A 17,180-nucleotide genomic window follows, 5' to 3' on the forward strand; every position below is an offset into this window, starting at 1 on the left:
TCCAGCTTATGGTAGGGTGTCCCAATTCCCCAAGTTAGGTTTGTTACTAAGTAGATTTTGTGGATAGAAAGAAATGATGAGTGAAAAATGAAGATGGTATTAACTATAATTAGAGAAGTGCTAGAGATTGTTGGGACATATTTACACAGTGATATTCAGTGATATGGAAACCTCATGCAGCTCAGCCCCCAGCCCTCCTCAGTGAGACCAAATCTGGTAAAGGTCACTGTCCGGACCCTGGTGTCCTCTCTGATCAACAGAAAGAATTAGAGGCCCAAAGACCAGGCACCTGACGTTTGCATATAATTGAGCTTCGGCCTCTAAAAATTTTACATTTTATTCACAAACACAGGCATCTGCTACTAATTAAAGTATCAGGGTGTAATTATACCCTTTCTTATTAGTAGATATGGAATCTGACAGTTGCTTAGATACAAAATAAGCAAGTGCAGATTGCGTTCTGCGCCCTTCAAGGCTAGGGAGACAGAACAACAGAATTTTCAAACACTCTGTGTAAATGAGTCTTGTTGCCCAGAAAATGTAAAGTTCTGAATTATCATGGGTAAATTTGCCTGGAACAGATGTTAATCCCAGCACAACCCTGTGGTTTGAGCTTTGATACCATTCAATGATTTCCCTGACTCTTTGCCCTCGCTGCTGTACTGTGCTCCTACCCCAAAGGAAATGCATCTCACTTTCCAAGGGCCTGCACAGTTGAAGCCATCCTGTGATCCAACAGGGATGCAGGGAGAAAGCAGAATTCCTCCAGGGAGTTCTGGAGCCAGAAGAGGCCTGTGTGGAATGCAAAGATTGTGCTGTGGCTAGTGCAGCTGCTGAGCTTGTCAGAGGTTCACTGTGGGCTCCAGGGGAACTCCCCAGTCATTGTAAGAGCGCCTCACTCCTGGTTCAGGTATGTCTCCACATAATACAGTTAGGGAAGTTTCTTGCTAGCCCTGCTTAGGAGTTCAGGGACTTGGTCTTTTTTTGGCCACCCAGTATATATATGGTCACTGTCCAGTGTGGTGCTTGGCACTTAGAAGGCAACAACTAGTGATGGAAATCCCTGGACTCACTCACACACAAACCACTGGGGAGAGGTTATACTTTTGACCTTAATCGACATTTACTCTCAGTGTATGTGAATTGACTGGATCAGGACTCAACTAACTTTTGCTCCAAAAGTCAGATTCTGCCTGCCAACATGCTCATGGCCTGGGAGCTAAGAATGGTTTTTATATTTTAATTTCATAATTTTTTAAAAAGATTTATTTATTTATTTATTTATACAAGCACTGGGTACAGTCAGAAGTGCGTGAGGGTGAGAGAATTCACCAGAGCCAGAGCGGGAAGCAGAATAGGCAGATTGACGAAGTATACTGCTGAGGGGAGCAGCGGGCGCAGCAGGAGAGGTCTGCGCGCCTTAATTTCATAATTTTTTATTGAAGTAATATTGCATTATAACATGATGCAAGTTTCAGGCGTGCATCATTGTAAGTCAACATCTGTCTCTGCTATTTTGCCTTCTCCCTTTGAAGTCCAATCCAATCCTTTGCTAGACGATTGACTCCTTTAATCTGATTTACCGCCCTCCTTCCTTCTCCCCTTCAGGTAACCACTGATTTGGTCTGAGATTCTAAATTTTTTTTTTGTTTTTTTAGGTTTATTTCATCTGTTTGGTTTCCCTGTATATCACATAAGTGAGATAATACGGTATTTTTTTTTCTGTCTTATTTCAGTAAGCATAGAACCAGCTAGGTCCATCTATGTTGTTGCAAATGGCAAGACTTCATTTTACACTTTTAAATGGTTGGAAAAAATCAACACAAGAATATTTCATGACACATGAAAGTTATATGAAACTCACATTTCTGTGTCCATAAATAAAGTGTTATTGGAACACAGTTATGCCATCATTTACATATTGCCTTTGGCTCCTTTTGCATTATAGTGGCAGAGTTGAGTCGTTTGTTGCAATAGAAACTGCATGGTCTGTAAAGTCTAAAATATTTATGATCTGGTCCTTTGTAGCAAAAGTTAACTGGCTCTAGGTTAGAGCATCCCCCAGGGTTAGCTTTTGTTGTTGGGGGAGTGAGATGCCAGAGAGAAAGAGGGTATTGTGGTGAATGATGGGGCAGACTTGCTGGGAGGAGAAAATATCTGGAAAGTCTGCAAGAGCTCCTCTTCACAGTTGAGTCAGCTGTGGTCCTTCCACAGTGGAAGTTTCCAGTTTCCCATTGTAATTCTGATGAATGCCCTCAAGGAATGCAGCGATAATCATTTCTCAGATTGCTGCACTGCTCAGATGCAAAGGACTGGATCGTTCTATTGTTTCTTGGTTGTTGCAAATCCCTAGTTCAAAATGCTCTTTCTTTGTCAAAGACATAAAATTTTTCTGCTCAGACAGTGTTTGGGTAATAAATCTGTGTGTGTGAGCAAGTGTGAGCGGGAGCTTGTCTTTGGAAAGCAATTGTCTTCCGTCTTCAGCCACCCAGAAGGCTCCCTGTGCAGCTGCGCCACATTTCAGCTTTCCAGGCAGTGTTGACCCCACCAGTTGGATGGCATGAGGTTTCTGTTTCTAAGCTCCTAGCAAGGGTGCAGCCCTGCCCTTCCGCAGGAGTGCCTTTGTCATTAAGCTGGCAAGGAAGCAGTCAGCCTAGTTAAAGCCTTGATAATCCACTTGATCCATCCCAGTTATCCAGCCAAATCCTAGGAGGCATCTTGTCGACCTGAACCTCATTTCTCCGGGGTTTACAGGAGCACCTCCTGGAGCAGGTGACATCAAACCTTTCTCTTATTAGCCATCTAAATTCTGAATTAGAGTCTAATTTTCTCCAGACCCTATGCTTTATTTAGAAAGAGGTTACTTCTCTCTGGGCTGGTCCTAGCCTCTGGGTTCCTGGAGGTCTGACTCACTGATAGATGTAAAAAGTGCCCACTTTCTTTTGATGGTGTATTTAATTTAATTGGATGGATTTGCTTTCTGAGTGATGGTGATTGATGACCTAGGTTTTAAAAATCATAACTAATAAGGTTGTTATGCCTTTTACAGTGTTGGCTAGTAGGGCATCCTAAGGGAGCACTAGTCAGTTATCTGTTCTGAAAGGGTTTATTTTTAAAGTAATGTAATAAATGAGTTGCAAGTTTCAACTTTCTACATAATGCTATTTATTGTGTCTATTATGTGCTAGACATTTCTGTAGGTATTCCATATATATTTCCCTAATTCTTACCCAAATATTACAGAAAAGATATTATTATCTACATTATACTGAGGAGGAAACTGGGGCTTATAGAGGATGAATGAAGTGTCTTGAAATTCCAGGACAGTCACTTCCTATTTTAAGGACAGAGAATCTTAAAAAGAACCAAAAACAAAGAAATCAACAAACTGGATTGCTAGAAACAGAGATCTGGTCCACATGTGGTTATCCATCATCTTGTACAGGGATCATGAAATCCCATATTTTCTTTAGCAAACGTTTTCTTCTCCTGCCCTACCAGATGTTATAAAAAGGTCTAAGAGAGGATTAATTAAATTATGATTTAAAAAATTTTTTTTAATGAGTCTCAATACCAAAAGAGTTAAGAAGGCATGTAAAACAAAGTCTGTGTCCCACCTTTGGGAGAATTGCCACAGGTTCCTGATAGGAAACAAAATGATTACAAAATGGTCACAGTTCCTTACCCTCCATATCTTCCTCTCTCCACACCTCTTTGCTTTGTGAACTTGAAGTTTCTCCCATCAAGAGGTGGAGGCTGTTTCCCCAAGGAAGTTTAACCTGTCTGAAGAGCAGTTATGAGGCTAGATTGGGTACAGGGTGCTAAGAAATAATGTTGGAGAGTAACTGGAAGCTTTGCCAGCCACAAGTTTTAAGAGTCAGACAGCAACAAATGAACAAAAGAACAAGCATGAATACTGGGGTGAATGTCAACCAGTGGAAAGGAAAGGAAAACGTAAAATAAAAAGCCATTGATTGTGATATTGCCTAGGATTTAAGACTCAAAGAAGAGCAAAGTCCCTATTGCTGTGACAGGCTCAACTCACAATAAACAGAACTAGCAATGTTAGAGACCTGGGTACCATCTAACCGTATACTGTTGCTTTCTTTCCTAGGTAGGGATCCTTAGTGGATATTGAATTGGCTCTGGCATTGATTATTAATTTCTGATATACTGAGGCTTCAATCATAGTTGAATAATGATTGTCAACAAACAAAAATAAATGAGAGGCCTCTATGCCAAAGGCATCTTGGGTTGGTGTGGAAGAAAACGCGAAGAAGTCATTACCAATTCCATATCCAAATCTCTATCACCTTCTCAATACAGTTTCTTTCCTTTCCCAAACAAGGTGAAAGCAATTTATGCTGTGTTTGGACATCAAATATAAAGGCACCTGCAATATTGAAGAATAAATTCGGTAGATTTTGCTGTATAACAGACCACCTCAAACTTGTGGCTCATGATTCTCCTGACCTGGGATAACTTGAATGATCTCAGCTGGGCTTTTACACAGTCCATGGGCAGTAAGAGGGTTGGCTTGGCTGATCTAGATGGGCTCACTTATATGGGCTGCTGGTTGGAAGGCTGTCAGCTGGGGCTCATGGGTTCTTACCCATGGACTCACTCCCTGATTGTTGTGCTCACATGGTTCCTTGTGCAGTGAGAGAGGACAAGGTCCAATGTGCCAGTGCTTTTGGAGGCTTTTACTTTGTGCCCATTAATGTCCCTTTGACCAAAACAAGTCCTGAGGTCACTCTAGATTCAAGGAGTGGGGAAACAGACTCCACCTTTTGCTGGGAGGAGTGTGATATCACTTAGCAAAGAATTTGTGACTATTTTTGCATACAGTCTATCACATAGAGTATTTTTTTAAACCCAAACTCTTGAGAAACAGATTTTTAAAAATCTTCTAAGCCACGGGCCTATGCTAATTCATGTAATGGCATAAAGTTTTATGATTTTATCTGTGCATATTGCATATAATTGAAATCATAGATGGATTTTTTAAAAATATCTTTCCTTGGAATGTGTGATGACACATGATGATTGTATATAATTTACCAAATACCAACCTTTTGAATATGCTTAGCAGGACATTATTCACCTAAACATAGTTACAGTATCATTAGTTGAATTCATATTTGTTTTAGTTTCAGACAATTCCTTTGATGGACGTCTATGTTCCTCCCTGAGAGGTGGGGTGCTCTGCTCACCACTTGGGGTGGCTTTCAGGGGTAACCTCTCAAGCAAATCTTCCTCATGCATGCAGGATCTGATTGGCTCCATATTTGGTTGATGGGTTGAGCCAGTTGCTGAGACACAGGGAGGATTTGGTATTTTATGTTGACAAGTTTGTGCTGCAAGGATGACACCGCTTCCTTTGTGGGGTACAGGGGTGCTTCCTCCCTTCTTTGGCCTCATTTTGAACTTTCTCACAGATACTAATAAGCTCAAGGAAATTGGAGTGGATTAGAGGGGTGTTGAGGTAAAATGGAGAAGTGGATGAATTTGAGAGGTATTTAGGATTTGAAATGGACCATATTGGATGTTGGGAATGATGGAGAGGGTGCTTTCTGGGCTAGTGCCCAAGTTTGTTTTTGGGCTGGTGTCCAGATGGATGCTGGTGCCACTTTGTGAGATGGAGACTGCTGTAAAAGTGGTGGGCGGCCCCTCCTGTCTTGTGTGATTGTCTGTCCACCAGGTCATTAGCCATCTCTCACACTGTGTCCTCAAGAATAATACTCTCAAATGGTCCTTGACAGGAGCATATAGAGGAAGCTAACAACTCTAAGTGTTTACAAACAGGAAACAACTTGGAGCCTCCAAAGGACACTTCCTGGAATGCCAGGACTGGCTGCTTTCCTCTGCTCTGGGCTGTTGCATTCAGACCATTGAGACACCATTGATGTGAACAAATTAACATGCTTTGGAATGAATGATTGAATCTCACTCAGACATGATTGCTTGTTTTTCTTGAAAACTCAGTTTAGTTTTGACTTGAGAGGGGTCATTGCTCTGCAGCACCAATTTTCTCTAATGACCAATAACAAAGGGGTGAGGTGAAATCCCTCAGGCTCCAGAAAGAGTCCAGTGATGACGCATGTGCTCCTGAGTCCAAATCTCAGAATCTGAATCTATCTTGGCCTTCATCAGCTACCCAGGTAGCCAGCAGCAGATAGAAATCCTGGTTCCAGGCACCTGTAGAAAACCTGGGAGGGCATCTATCGCTGGGCAGGACCCAGTAGAAGACTTACCATCTTTTCCTCCCCTGGTGTGCTTTCCAGTGCCTTTGGCAGTATGTTTTAGAACTGGTCTATGTGGAAAGAGAGCTTATCTGTGTAGAAATAATAGATTTGAGCCCTAGCAGAGAGAGAGCATTTGACATACACATACTACCCTACCCTACCTAAAGAAATTACTGCCAAGGAAAGAGGTATTTTTAAATGCATGTGCATTTTCTAGAGTATATCCTTTCAAGTACCTTCATGTTTTAGTTGAATTGTTTTTGAAAGGAACATTTTTAAAATATATGATGTGATTTCTATTTTTAAAAGCAGAGTACCCTTTGATCCATTCAGATTTAGGTATCTTTTTTTATTATGGAAAATTTCAAGCACATTACAATATTGAGAGAATAATATAACAAACACTATGTACCCAACAGCCAGCCTCAACAGTAATCAATTCATGACCACCCTTGCTTATTTATATTCCCCACTTTTCCTCTACCCCAAATTATTGAAACTCACCTTGTTTATGTTGATCTAATGTCATCATTAGTGTAGTACTTCAAGTACACAACCCCTTCAGTGTAGTCCTTTATCTGTCTCCTTGACATTATGAGGGATCTCTTAGTTTGTTTCCTATAATCTTGTCTGGAAAGATAAGTATCTAAGGCAGTAAAAATTCTGTTATATACAAGCACACATGATTTGAGACAACCTTTTCTTCCTGGACTTCAATCCTGAGCTTGTCTTGGGCACTCAGACTGTTTCTAGAGGACTGAAGTTTAGGACTCTTTAGCTCTTAAAAATGGGGTGTTTCATTGTGCTGTGGTAGTGTCTTTTTTCTTTTAAAATGAAGTCATTATTAATAGATGCAAAGAAATGGAAAAATTTTCATTTTTGGGAAAGATTTTGAGACATATATGAGGAATTTGAAATATACTCAATATATCATTTGTTACATGAATATGACGGAACTGCTCTCCTTCTGAGTTTGAGTGCCATCCCCTATTCCCCTATGTCTTTGCTCAGGGGCCATTTTGAGGAATTGCACTTGGTTTTACAATAAACGCTTCCAGACTATTATGTTTCTCTCCCACCCTTTGCTTTCTATTTGCTATCATTTTAGGTTGTTTTGCACAGTCTCTGCTGTTTGAAGTGCTTCTGCATTTATAATAGTCAGCAGAACCATAAGTTGCTGGGTCAACCAGATAGCCATACCTGTTGTATTAGTAACCTGTCAGTGTGTGTGGAATTAAACCCCTAAACCCCTCTTTTCCAAGATATAGCACAAGAAATGCCAGAGTTCAGAGATGTGTGCATATGATGGACTCAGAATGAAGGTGCAGACAAATTTTTTGAAACCAGGGGAAGGGAGGGATGTAGCAGTAGTTTTAAAATAGTGCTATAACAGTACCGAAGGGGCGATGCCAAAGACAGTACTAATGGGCAGTGCCATGGTGGGGGTAAAAAACAGGTCACTGTCCCTGGGTTCTCACCTGTGCTCTCAATTGTAAGACACCATTCAGACTCAGGACCAAACAACAACAGGGTTTATTTAACAATCAGTAGATTGGGAAAAGGAAACACTCTCTAAGGCCACAGGTGGCTGCCTGTCTTACCCCAGATAGTGTCTATAATGTCCAGTAATCCCCCAAAAAGGACACATGTACCAGATAGTGCTGTCCTGTCAATGAGGGCCAGGAACTGGTGACATCACAGCAGCCCACAGCAACAATCTGAAGGCTGACTGGACAGTACCAGGTGCCGAACTAAATAGCAATGGACTCAACAGCACCAGAAGGTGGTGCTGGAGTCCAGAGTTAGTCAACAGCTCTGAAATGTGGCTGGACAGAGTGCCAGATCTGTAGTGCTGGTCAACACCTGTCATCAGGAGGCAGTTCAGAGACACCAGTGCTACAGCTTTTTGTGAACTATTGGTATGAACCAATAGCCAACAACTCTTTGAGACACTAGGCTGAGGTTAACGGTGCTCCTTGCAGGTGATATCAGAGGTAGGAACAGAGGAGGTGCAGCAGTTGGGGGTCTGGAAATGTGGAAGTCTACAGGGATCTGCAAAGTCTGCTAAATCCCACAGAGTTTGTCTGCTGAATTTTGCTTCTTTAGAGGCTGCCTGCTGTTTTTTTGGAGGCTGGCTGCTGAGTGAGTCAAGCTGGTTCTTGTTCTGCCTTATATCCTCTTCAGGGTCCCCCACCCTATGAGCCTGATTGGATCATTTTTCAATTCTAAACATCTGTTTGGTCCAGTTAGCACCAATCAGCTTCCTTCCATTTTCAATCTGGATAATTAACTTGAGGCTTGAGTGACAGCTGGAGAGCTTGAACCCAATTTGTCCCTTTATGATCCTGGAGCCAGATACAGAGAGGAAAAGCCTGGCACCTGCCTAGACTAGTCTGCACTCAGGTCAGGGCAGGCTTGTGGGACAAAGGCCTCCAAAGAAGCATGGCTGAGGCCAGAAGCACACTGAACTTCCCTGGGGCAGGGTTTGACAATTTGTAGGGTCCTGCAGTAGTGCTGCAGGGTTCCAATGACTGGGGGGTAGCTGCCACTGGTATTGCTTTCAATTTGGGGTAACTCAGTAAGTGGGATCATAATATGGGAAGGGAAAAGCTTGAAGGTTTTCTAGAAACTCTTGGTCTCTTGCAGTCACCAAGGGCTACTTCTACCTTCCAGCACCTTCTAGTACCTTCTAGCACCCTTTGCATGGGGTGTCATTCCCTGGATGGTATGGTGAGTAAACACCTAAAGATCCTAAAGAGGGGCCTCCCCGGTGGCGCAGCGGTTGAGCGCTGGGTTGCTAAGCTGCCCGCAGCCTCTGTAGCGCCGGTTCGATCCCCGGCTGCTCCCTGGCCACCAGAGGAGGGTCCCACATGGCGCGCAGACCTCCCCTGCCGCCCGCTGCTCCCCTCAGCAGTGTACTTCGGTCCTTCTGCCTGCTCTGCTCCCCGCCCTGGCTCTGGTGAATTCTCTCACCCTCCCGCACTTCTGACTTTACCCAGTGCTTGTATAATTAAATAAATGAATAAATAAATAAATCTTTAAAAAAAAAAAAGATCCTAAAGAGCAAGCTTTCTGGACATTTGGGGAGCGGTTTCAAACATCTATACATTAATTGAAGAACCTAAGATAATGAAGCAGTTTTACTCACCCACCTTTACTTCTTTTTTTTTTTTTTTTTTTTATAGAGGCATGTTTTATTTATTTTGTTTTGTTCGTTTGTTTGTTTTGTTTATACATGCACTGGGTACAGTCAGAAGTGCGGGAGGGCGAGAGAATTCACCAGAGCCAGAGCGGGGAGCAGAGCAGGCAGAAGGACCGAAGTACACTGCTGAGGGGAGCAGCGGGCGGCAGGAGAGGTCTGCTCGCCATGTGGGACCCTCCTCCGGTGGCCGGGAAGCAGCCGGGGATCGAACCGGCACCACAGAGGCCGCGGGCAGCTTCGCAACCCAACGCTCAACCGCTGCGCCACCGGGGAGGCCCCCCACCTTTACTTCTTTACACCCTTTTAATCTCTGCCTTCACCATTTTCCCTTTTTATGTTATCTGCCTTTCACAAATATTTGCCAAAAACATTTCTTTCAAGGATGAAAACCTGAAGGCATGCCATCAATCCTGAAACATTGAGGGTGCTCAATATGGCTTATTCTGGGGAACAAAACCACCCTTATTTTATGTAATTAGCTGCAGTTCATGAAGCAAGGAGCAGGTTGAGGAGGGGGCCTGGCACAAGGTGGAGTTAATATTACAATGAACACCCTTGTGGAGTGGCATATTTATGAAGTGCTTTCTGTCAAGATTGTGCTGGGGGTGGTAAGTCAGCATCCTATGTTTCAGACAAGGTATGTGAGATAGAGATTATTCAGGAGTTCCTGGGTCTTTGCCACCTTAATATTCATCCTGTGTTCTTCCTTCCCTGGCCTAGTCAGGCCCCTAGATATCTTAAACTCCCTGGCCCACACCTTTCCTTTCCCTTTATACCACCACTATCCTGATTTCTACTCCCACGCTGGACTCAGCTTCCTAGCACACATCTGCTATGTGCACCATTTTCTCTCTCTCCTTCTTTCTAACTTTTTTAGGTCACTTAAGCCCCTTAAGCATTCAGTTTCAATGCTGTCTTTTCAGGTTGAGAACAGAGTTTTGTTTTTTTTTCAAGGTAGGAGCCTTGTACAAAGATAGTGGTAGACTGGGGATTTCTTAGCTTTTTCAGTTGCATCTTGAGTTAAAATAAATTGATCAACAGGAGGTGACTGAAGGCTTGGAAACCACCAGGTTCACATTAGAGAGGTACCCATTGTCTGAGCTGTGCGTACAGGAGACCCCAAGGATGGGCTTATGGTGGTGGTTGTGCTGGGCAGAGGATGTCTTGGAGGGAGCTGGCCAGTGTGTGAGAGCAGGCCTGAACTTGGGCTTCCTCTGGGAAGGAGAGAGAGGCTTGGGCCCTGAGTGGCAGGCTGCTAGGTGAATGAGCATATATTGATAGTGATGGTCCAATGCAGGGTGTGGTCAAAGCAACCATCTCTTTTCTTCTTCCTTCCTGTACCTGTTCCTTTCAAATGGAGGAAAGATGGTTATTAATAGTAAGACCCAGGAACAGCCTGACCCAGCCCTGAGACTGAGGAGGGTCCCCAGGGCTGTCCTTGGAAGGTGATAACAAAAGATTCCATATATGGGACTAATTCCTTTTCTCTTGGAAATGATTTTGGTGATGGTGGTTATGGGCTAAGGGGAGTCCAAGTCTGGTCAAAGTGCTTATTTATCTTTGTGTTAATCTGTAATATACTCTGGAGTACTGATTATCTGTCAGGCACCATGCTGTGGGTTTTAGCCATTTAATCTCAAGTCAAGCCTATGGTAGGGACCATAATAATCTACACCTTACACATAAACTGAGGCTCTGTTGTCTCTTAATTATTACCCAGTTGGTGAGTGCCAGGACCCATGATCTGGAGAAGCTTTTTCTCACCTTCACTGTTCTGAAGCCAAGGCTGGGATTCAAAGCAGGGATGGAAGCTGAGGATCAAGACCACAGATGCCAAGTCGCCTCTTGTTTTTTCCTTTTTCTTGTTGATGCTACTCTGTGGTTACCCGATCCCTCAGTTCATTCTGGAGGTGAACACCTCTTCTTGGAGCTTGCTCAGTCCAGTTTGACTATCTCCAAATTTCTGTTTGGCTCTGTCCCTTCATCTCACCAGCTGTGCAGGCAAACTTCTGGTTTCACTGGCCATGAACCATGGATCATGATCGTGTCCTCATAGCCGTTGTGGGAATACGATGTGGAAAGGATGGAATTTTTTTTTTTTACGGGTACCAAATTGCTTTATTTGAAGGAATGGTAAAAGATAACAGCTATAAGTAGATGTTTTGGTACAACTTATAGAAAAGGTAAAGGTAACCCCAACATGCATGCACAGCCTTGGTGACCAGGAAAGTCACCCCCTGGCTATGAGAAGCCACCCTAAGACTTAGCTTCGCTCTTGTCACTGTCTCCCAGGGTGTGCTTGTCAAAGAGATACTCGGCCATGCCAGATTCGGGGGCCCCCATCTTGCGCAAGTTGGTTCCATGGTCACCCAGTTCTTTGATGGATTTCACCTGCTCATCCAGGTAATGAGTCTCCAGGAAGTCACACAAATGGGGGTTGTTTTTGTCAGTAGCCAGTTTGTGCAGCTCCAGTAGTGACTGATTCACGCTCTTTTCCAAGTGTAAGGCGCACTCCATTGCATTCAGCCCGTCCTCCCAGTCATCGCCGTTGGGTTTCTTGATGTCCTGAAGGAAGATGCGGCCACCTCGTTGGTTCTGCAGCTTCATCAGTTTCTCAGCATGTTCCCTCTCCTCATGAGATTGGTGAAGAAAATATTTGGCAAAATTCTTCAAAGCCACATCATCACGGTCAAAGTAGTAAGACATGAACAGGTAGACGTAGGAGGCGTAGAGTTCCAGGTTGATCTGGCGGTTGTTGGCGGCCTCCGAGTCCTGGTGGTAGTTCTGGAGCACCTGCCAGGGGGACTGATCCCACGGTGGGAGCAGCGGGGGCGGGGAGGGGTAGTGGGGGAAAGAGGTGGGGGAAAGAGGTGGGGGACGAGCGGGTTCCGTCCAAGCACTGTTGAATCTCCGCGAAGGCTGTCAGGATGGAATTTTTTTTAAAGGGGACAAATGTGAAGCATGTTGGGCAGGCACTCTGGAGCTGTGCTTGTCAGGAGCTTATGAAACTATAAAAAGGAATGGAGGGAGGCCCATGCCATTGTGGCCACCCTCCCACTGGTAGACCCTGAGTGTCATCAGGACAAACCAGTTGTAGGGCTTTTCCAGGTCAAGGGGAGGAAGGCTTTGGGAAAAACTAGGTTTGCTGGGTTTGGCGCTCTGGGCTAGAGGACTTCACCCAAGCTCTCTGTGGGATATCCATGTCTAACGATATGCTATTGGTGTTCTGGGAATGTTCTGGTTACTGGTAAGGGGATACTGTCAAGGTTGGGGTGTGTGTGTGTGTGTGTCTGTGTGAATGTATGCATGTGGGAGCATGCACGAATCTACTTTCATCTAAGGGGATTACTGAAGTTAGTCATTTGACTGACAATGGTACGTGCAGGCTGTGTGCTCCTGGTTGTTTGAGGCTAGAACCCTGCATAGGGTAGTTTTGTAAATACAGCAAGTGGCTCACCAGGGTCAGGGTTCTGGAGGCCATATAATCCATAACAGCTGCATGCTCTGTTGGTTTAAAGAGCATCATTTTGTTCATTTTTGAAAGTCTGGATAGTCATATCCCAAATATCACAACCCAGTATGTAGAAAGAAATGGGTGGTAAATTTGGTTCAGGTTTTATCTAGTTATTTCAGAACTTTTATTATTTAAATCTTATAACATTTTCACATATGTAAATTTCTTTGCTCCTGCTTAAATGTTTGCATAAACTCCATCCTATCGGGTTAATAGAACTCTTTTTTCAAGCTAGGTAGTACTGCTTTTCTCCCCTTTGCATCCTCCATTTCTCTCTGTAAAGTAATTGAGAATGGTTTTTATGGTCAAGATCTTTCTTTCTTGTCCCTCTAAGGAAGGACTTCTGTGCTTGCATTCAGAGTCAAAAGAAGAAAGACTCCGAAATCTGTACAAAGCAGAAACATGGCTCCTGACATGAATAGTTTTCAGTCAAAACAAGATCCTCCCAAAAATGAAGGCCAACAGATGAATTGCATTTGCACTGGAACTACATTCTCAGATGTTAATTGACTATGAAGGTTTTTTTCCCCCAGCCTGCCATCTCCTTAGGTAACTCGGTGTACATCCTGGCAGTTGTAGCCATTTAGCAAGTAAGAAAATCTCAAACTAAACAATTAGGCAGCAGTAAAAATTTTAAGACACACATAAGTCATTTTTGGATTAAGTTTGGATTATCCAACTTAGTGTTTCTCCTTCTTTAAAGCTTATAAAATGTCTTCATAGTAGCTCAGATGAATGCAGTAAGTTATGGTTTAATCACCTTTTGGACCCATTAATTTGTCATCTGAATATGTGACCTGACTTTGCGTGGTCATCTCCCAACTGTATGTAGTTGGCCCCTGTGGGACCAGCCAGTGGTGGGTGGTTGAATGGGCACAGATTCAACCTCTCTTTGGGGAGAACAATTTATCATTGTGGCATATCTCACTTTCTTTCTGTAGGTATGGGGATATCGTGAATCCATCCATCCATCCATCCATCCATCCATCCATCCATCCATCCATCCATCCATCCATCCATCCATCCATCCATTCATCCATCCATCTATCCATCCACTCAGTCAGCCACCCAACAAACATTTGAAGGTGCCATAATGAGCTGGCAGATCAAGTTTAGTGGAGGAGCCAATAGTCCCAGGATGTTGAAAGCTATTTATTTATTTATTTATTTTTTGTGGGACCCTCGCCAGCGGCGGGGAAACAAACCGGCGCTGCAGAGGCTGTGCAAAACCTCGCAGCCCAGCACTCAACCGCTGCGCCTCCAGGGGAGGCCCGAAAGAAGCTTGTTTTGAGCACACTGCTGGATGTCTGGGGCAGTCTCTAGATTGGAAGGGGAGGGTATAATTTAAGTTAAATGATATCATGAGTAAACTCATTGAGGTTTAATTTACCTATAGTGGTAAAATGAACAAATCTTAAGTGTACAACTTAGTGACCTTTCACAAGTGTATGTATATATAAGCGTGATCACCGGAACACTTCCGTCATCCCAGAAAATACCCTTCTAGTCAATCCTCCCTGACCCTACTCCTAAAGATAACCACTGTTGGGAATTAGTACCTTTCAGGGGAATGGAGTAACTCCAGCTCTTTTTTGCCTTCCTGCCACTAGCTTCTATGGCTTCCACCTGTGCCTTTGCTTGGCCCCTAGGTTTTATTACCCACACGTGATAATGTTAATGAACAATCACTTGGAAGCGCTCCGACGGGACATGCGCACCTACAAGTACAGACACAGGCTGAGAAGCCAGAGCTCCGGACCTCGCTTTTGACTTCTTGGAGAACCAGAGACCCTTGGAGAAAAGTCAAGTGACCTCACTGCTTCGTCAAAGAGGGGACCACAGGCTGCCTCACTCCATGCACGTAAGAGAGATCCTGAATATTTCTACTGGTTTCAAGTCTAGTTTCTGTGCAATAGTAACGGCGGAGGAGGTGATGGTGTGCCCTGCTCCTAGCTGTTGAGTGTGAAGTCAGCAGATCCTCCACTGCCCAAGGCTCTAATCTCCCTGGCTGTGTGTATGTAGCAGCACGGGAAGACCAGTGCCTTGTGACAGACAGTTTAATCTTACCTGCCTGCTGTGAGGTATACTCACCATCCCAGAGAATTGCAAAATATAAATTGTCTCTTAACACTGATAAACAGTAAGGAGGAGGAAAAAGCCCTGACAAAATATTACAACTTAATTGTATTTCTCAGCTGGGCTCAGGAAATCTGCTTCCTCCTTAGGCTAATGCTATTTACCAAGTCTCCCAGCCCCATACTAATTATTTCTTTAACCCTTGGTGGGAAAGCACCTTAGCAGGGACTAGGACTGCACTGCCAGGGCAGCTTAATGAGGGCGTCCCAGGTGCGCAGGTTGGGGAGGCTTGCCTTCATTAGGTGCATGAATCACCATGACTTCAGGCTTCTAGCTGTGAGGAGGGGTGCCCTGAGATTAGAGGCTGCTGGGGATGGGGGTGGGGACAAGGAGGCAAGACTTTCTGCTGGCCTGGTTTTCTAGTGCACAGGTGTTTGCAATTCTAAATAAATGTGCAGTGTCAGTACTCAGCAGCCCATCAGCCGAGACTTATAATGAGGGCTGAGCAGGGAAGTAAGATTGGCTCTCTCTGGGCACTTGTCATTATGTTGGATGGACCCAGATTCAGGCCTAATTATGAAAAACGACATTCTGGGAGAATGGAGTTTGGGGGTGTATGAGGAAAGGGAGTGGCCACTTGTCAGACATACTGTTTTGTAGTCTGAAAATCCCCCTTCGTGGAATCTGGAAGCTCCTAATTGTGACCATCGTTGCTTCTTTTTCCACTTTGGGAAGGCTTTTCATGCTTTCTGGAAAGTTTTGAAAGCAAAACAAGAAATCCAACAAATGTGTTTTGAATATTCATTCAGAGAGGCCAGAGGTCCAAGGTAGCTGAAGCCTTTCCGCTTCTCAGAGCGGTGTCATTGGTGACACAGAGGTCTGTGTGTGGGGTCCCAGTAAGTGGGCTGTTTGTTTCACGTGGCTGGACATTCACTCTTGGATTTGCCTGTTTGCTCATTTGCTCATTCACTGCTATCTCACATTTAGACTAGACGCTGAAGTCCTAATTGTTCTGGGTTAAGTAGTGTCTTCTCCAATTCGATGTTCTTTCCTGACCTCAGAAAGTGAACCTACTTGGAAATATGGTCATTGCAAATGTGGTCAAGTTCAGATGAGGCCATACTGGCATGGGGGGGATGTCGATACAGTATGACTGATCTTCTTTATAAGAAGAGACTCAAGGAGAGACACACAAGAGGAAAGACAATGATGATGACAGAGGCAGAATCTGCAGTGATGCTTTTATAAGCCAGGGATCACCAAGGATTGGTGGCAGTGACCACAAGTGGGGAGCAAGTCGTGGAACACTTTCTCCTTCTGAGCCCCCGAGAAGGAACTAACCCTGCCCCTATGTTGGTTTTGGCCTGTGGCCCCATGAGCTGTGAAGGCGTGCGTTTCTCGTGTTTAAAGTCACCCAGTTTGGGGTACGTTGATACGGTAGTCTAGGAAACTCACATTCTTTAAGGCTCCTGGCTAACTCTCCAGCCTCATTTCCTGCCAGTCCCCGTTCTGTCTCAGGCTTTCTGAGTGCTCATCACACATTTGTTGAGCACACACGGTCCTCAGCACCTTTGAACTTGCTATTTCCTCTGCTTGGAACATTCTCCCCATAGAGTACTATGACTTGCTCCCCTAATTTACTTAGTTCTCTTCTCAAATGTCACCTCTTCAGAGAGACCTGCTCTGGCTATCTTATCTGAAGTAGCATCTCTTCTGTCTCTCTTTATCCCCTTTCCCTGCTTTAATTTTCCTCCTAGCACCTATTACTAGCAGACCTCATAGTGTATGTATGTCTATTCCCTCCCACCACCCCCAATTCCCCAACCAGTCTGTAAGCTCTGGAAGGGCAGGGACTTAGTCTTGTTTGCTGCTGTATACCTCTGTAGGGTAAACGGGTTAAAAAATCAGGCTTTTTCTGCCCTTCTGCCATTAGCATCTATGACCAGCACCTGTGCTCTTGCACGCGCACCTGTAATTATGGACAGCTGGGCCCAGAGAGCACGGCACATGCGTGTATGTAAGTGGGGACACATGCACTGAGGGGTGAGGGGATGTAAGGGTGGCATCACTCTGAGGCAGGACGATGATGATGACTACACAGGGGAGAGACAGCCAGAGAAATCCTGAGAGAGAAAGCTGGCCT

The 17,180-nt window shown here is 44.3% G+C and overlaps 1 protein-coding gene and 1 long non-coding RNA gene across 2 annotated transcripts in view; one reads left to right on the forward strand and one right to left on the reverse strand.

Annotated features, from left to right (window-relative positions):
- Nucleotides 1-11,703: 11,703 nt before the first annotated feature.
- LOC119237564 (ferritin heavy chain-like) lies at nt 11,704-12,982 on the reverse strand. Its single transcript, XM_037501556.1, has 2 exons — nt 12,905-12,982; nt 11,704-12,366 (listed from the first exon to the last, which is right to left on the reverse strand). Exons 1-2 carry the CDS (start codon nt 12,980-12,982, stop codon nt 11,704-11,706), a joined length of 741 nt encoding a protein of 246 aa, XP_037357453.1.
- Nucleotides 12,983-14,642: 1,660 nt separating this feature from the next.
- The window catches only part of LOC129145453 (uncharacterized), a 58,730-nt gene continuing 56,192 nt past the window's right edge, over nt 14,643-17,180 (forward strand). The window contains exon 1 of the long non-coding RNA XR_008551003.1: nt 14,643-14,822. This is a non-coding gene — a long non-coding RNA (uncharacterized LOC129145453). The remainder of the gene's footprint in view (nt 14,823-17,180) is intronic.

The sequence above is a fragment of the Talpa occidentalis genome, unplaced genomic scaffold (assembly GCF_014898055.3).
Source record: "Talpa occidentalis isolate TD23 unplaced genomic scaffold, MPIMG_talOcc4v2.1 talOcc4.10, whole genome shotgun sequence".
In the NCBI taxonomy this organism is placed as follows: domain Eukaryota; kingdom Metazoa; phylum Chordata; class Mammalia; order Eulipotyphla; family Talpidae; genus Talpa; species Talpa occidentalis.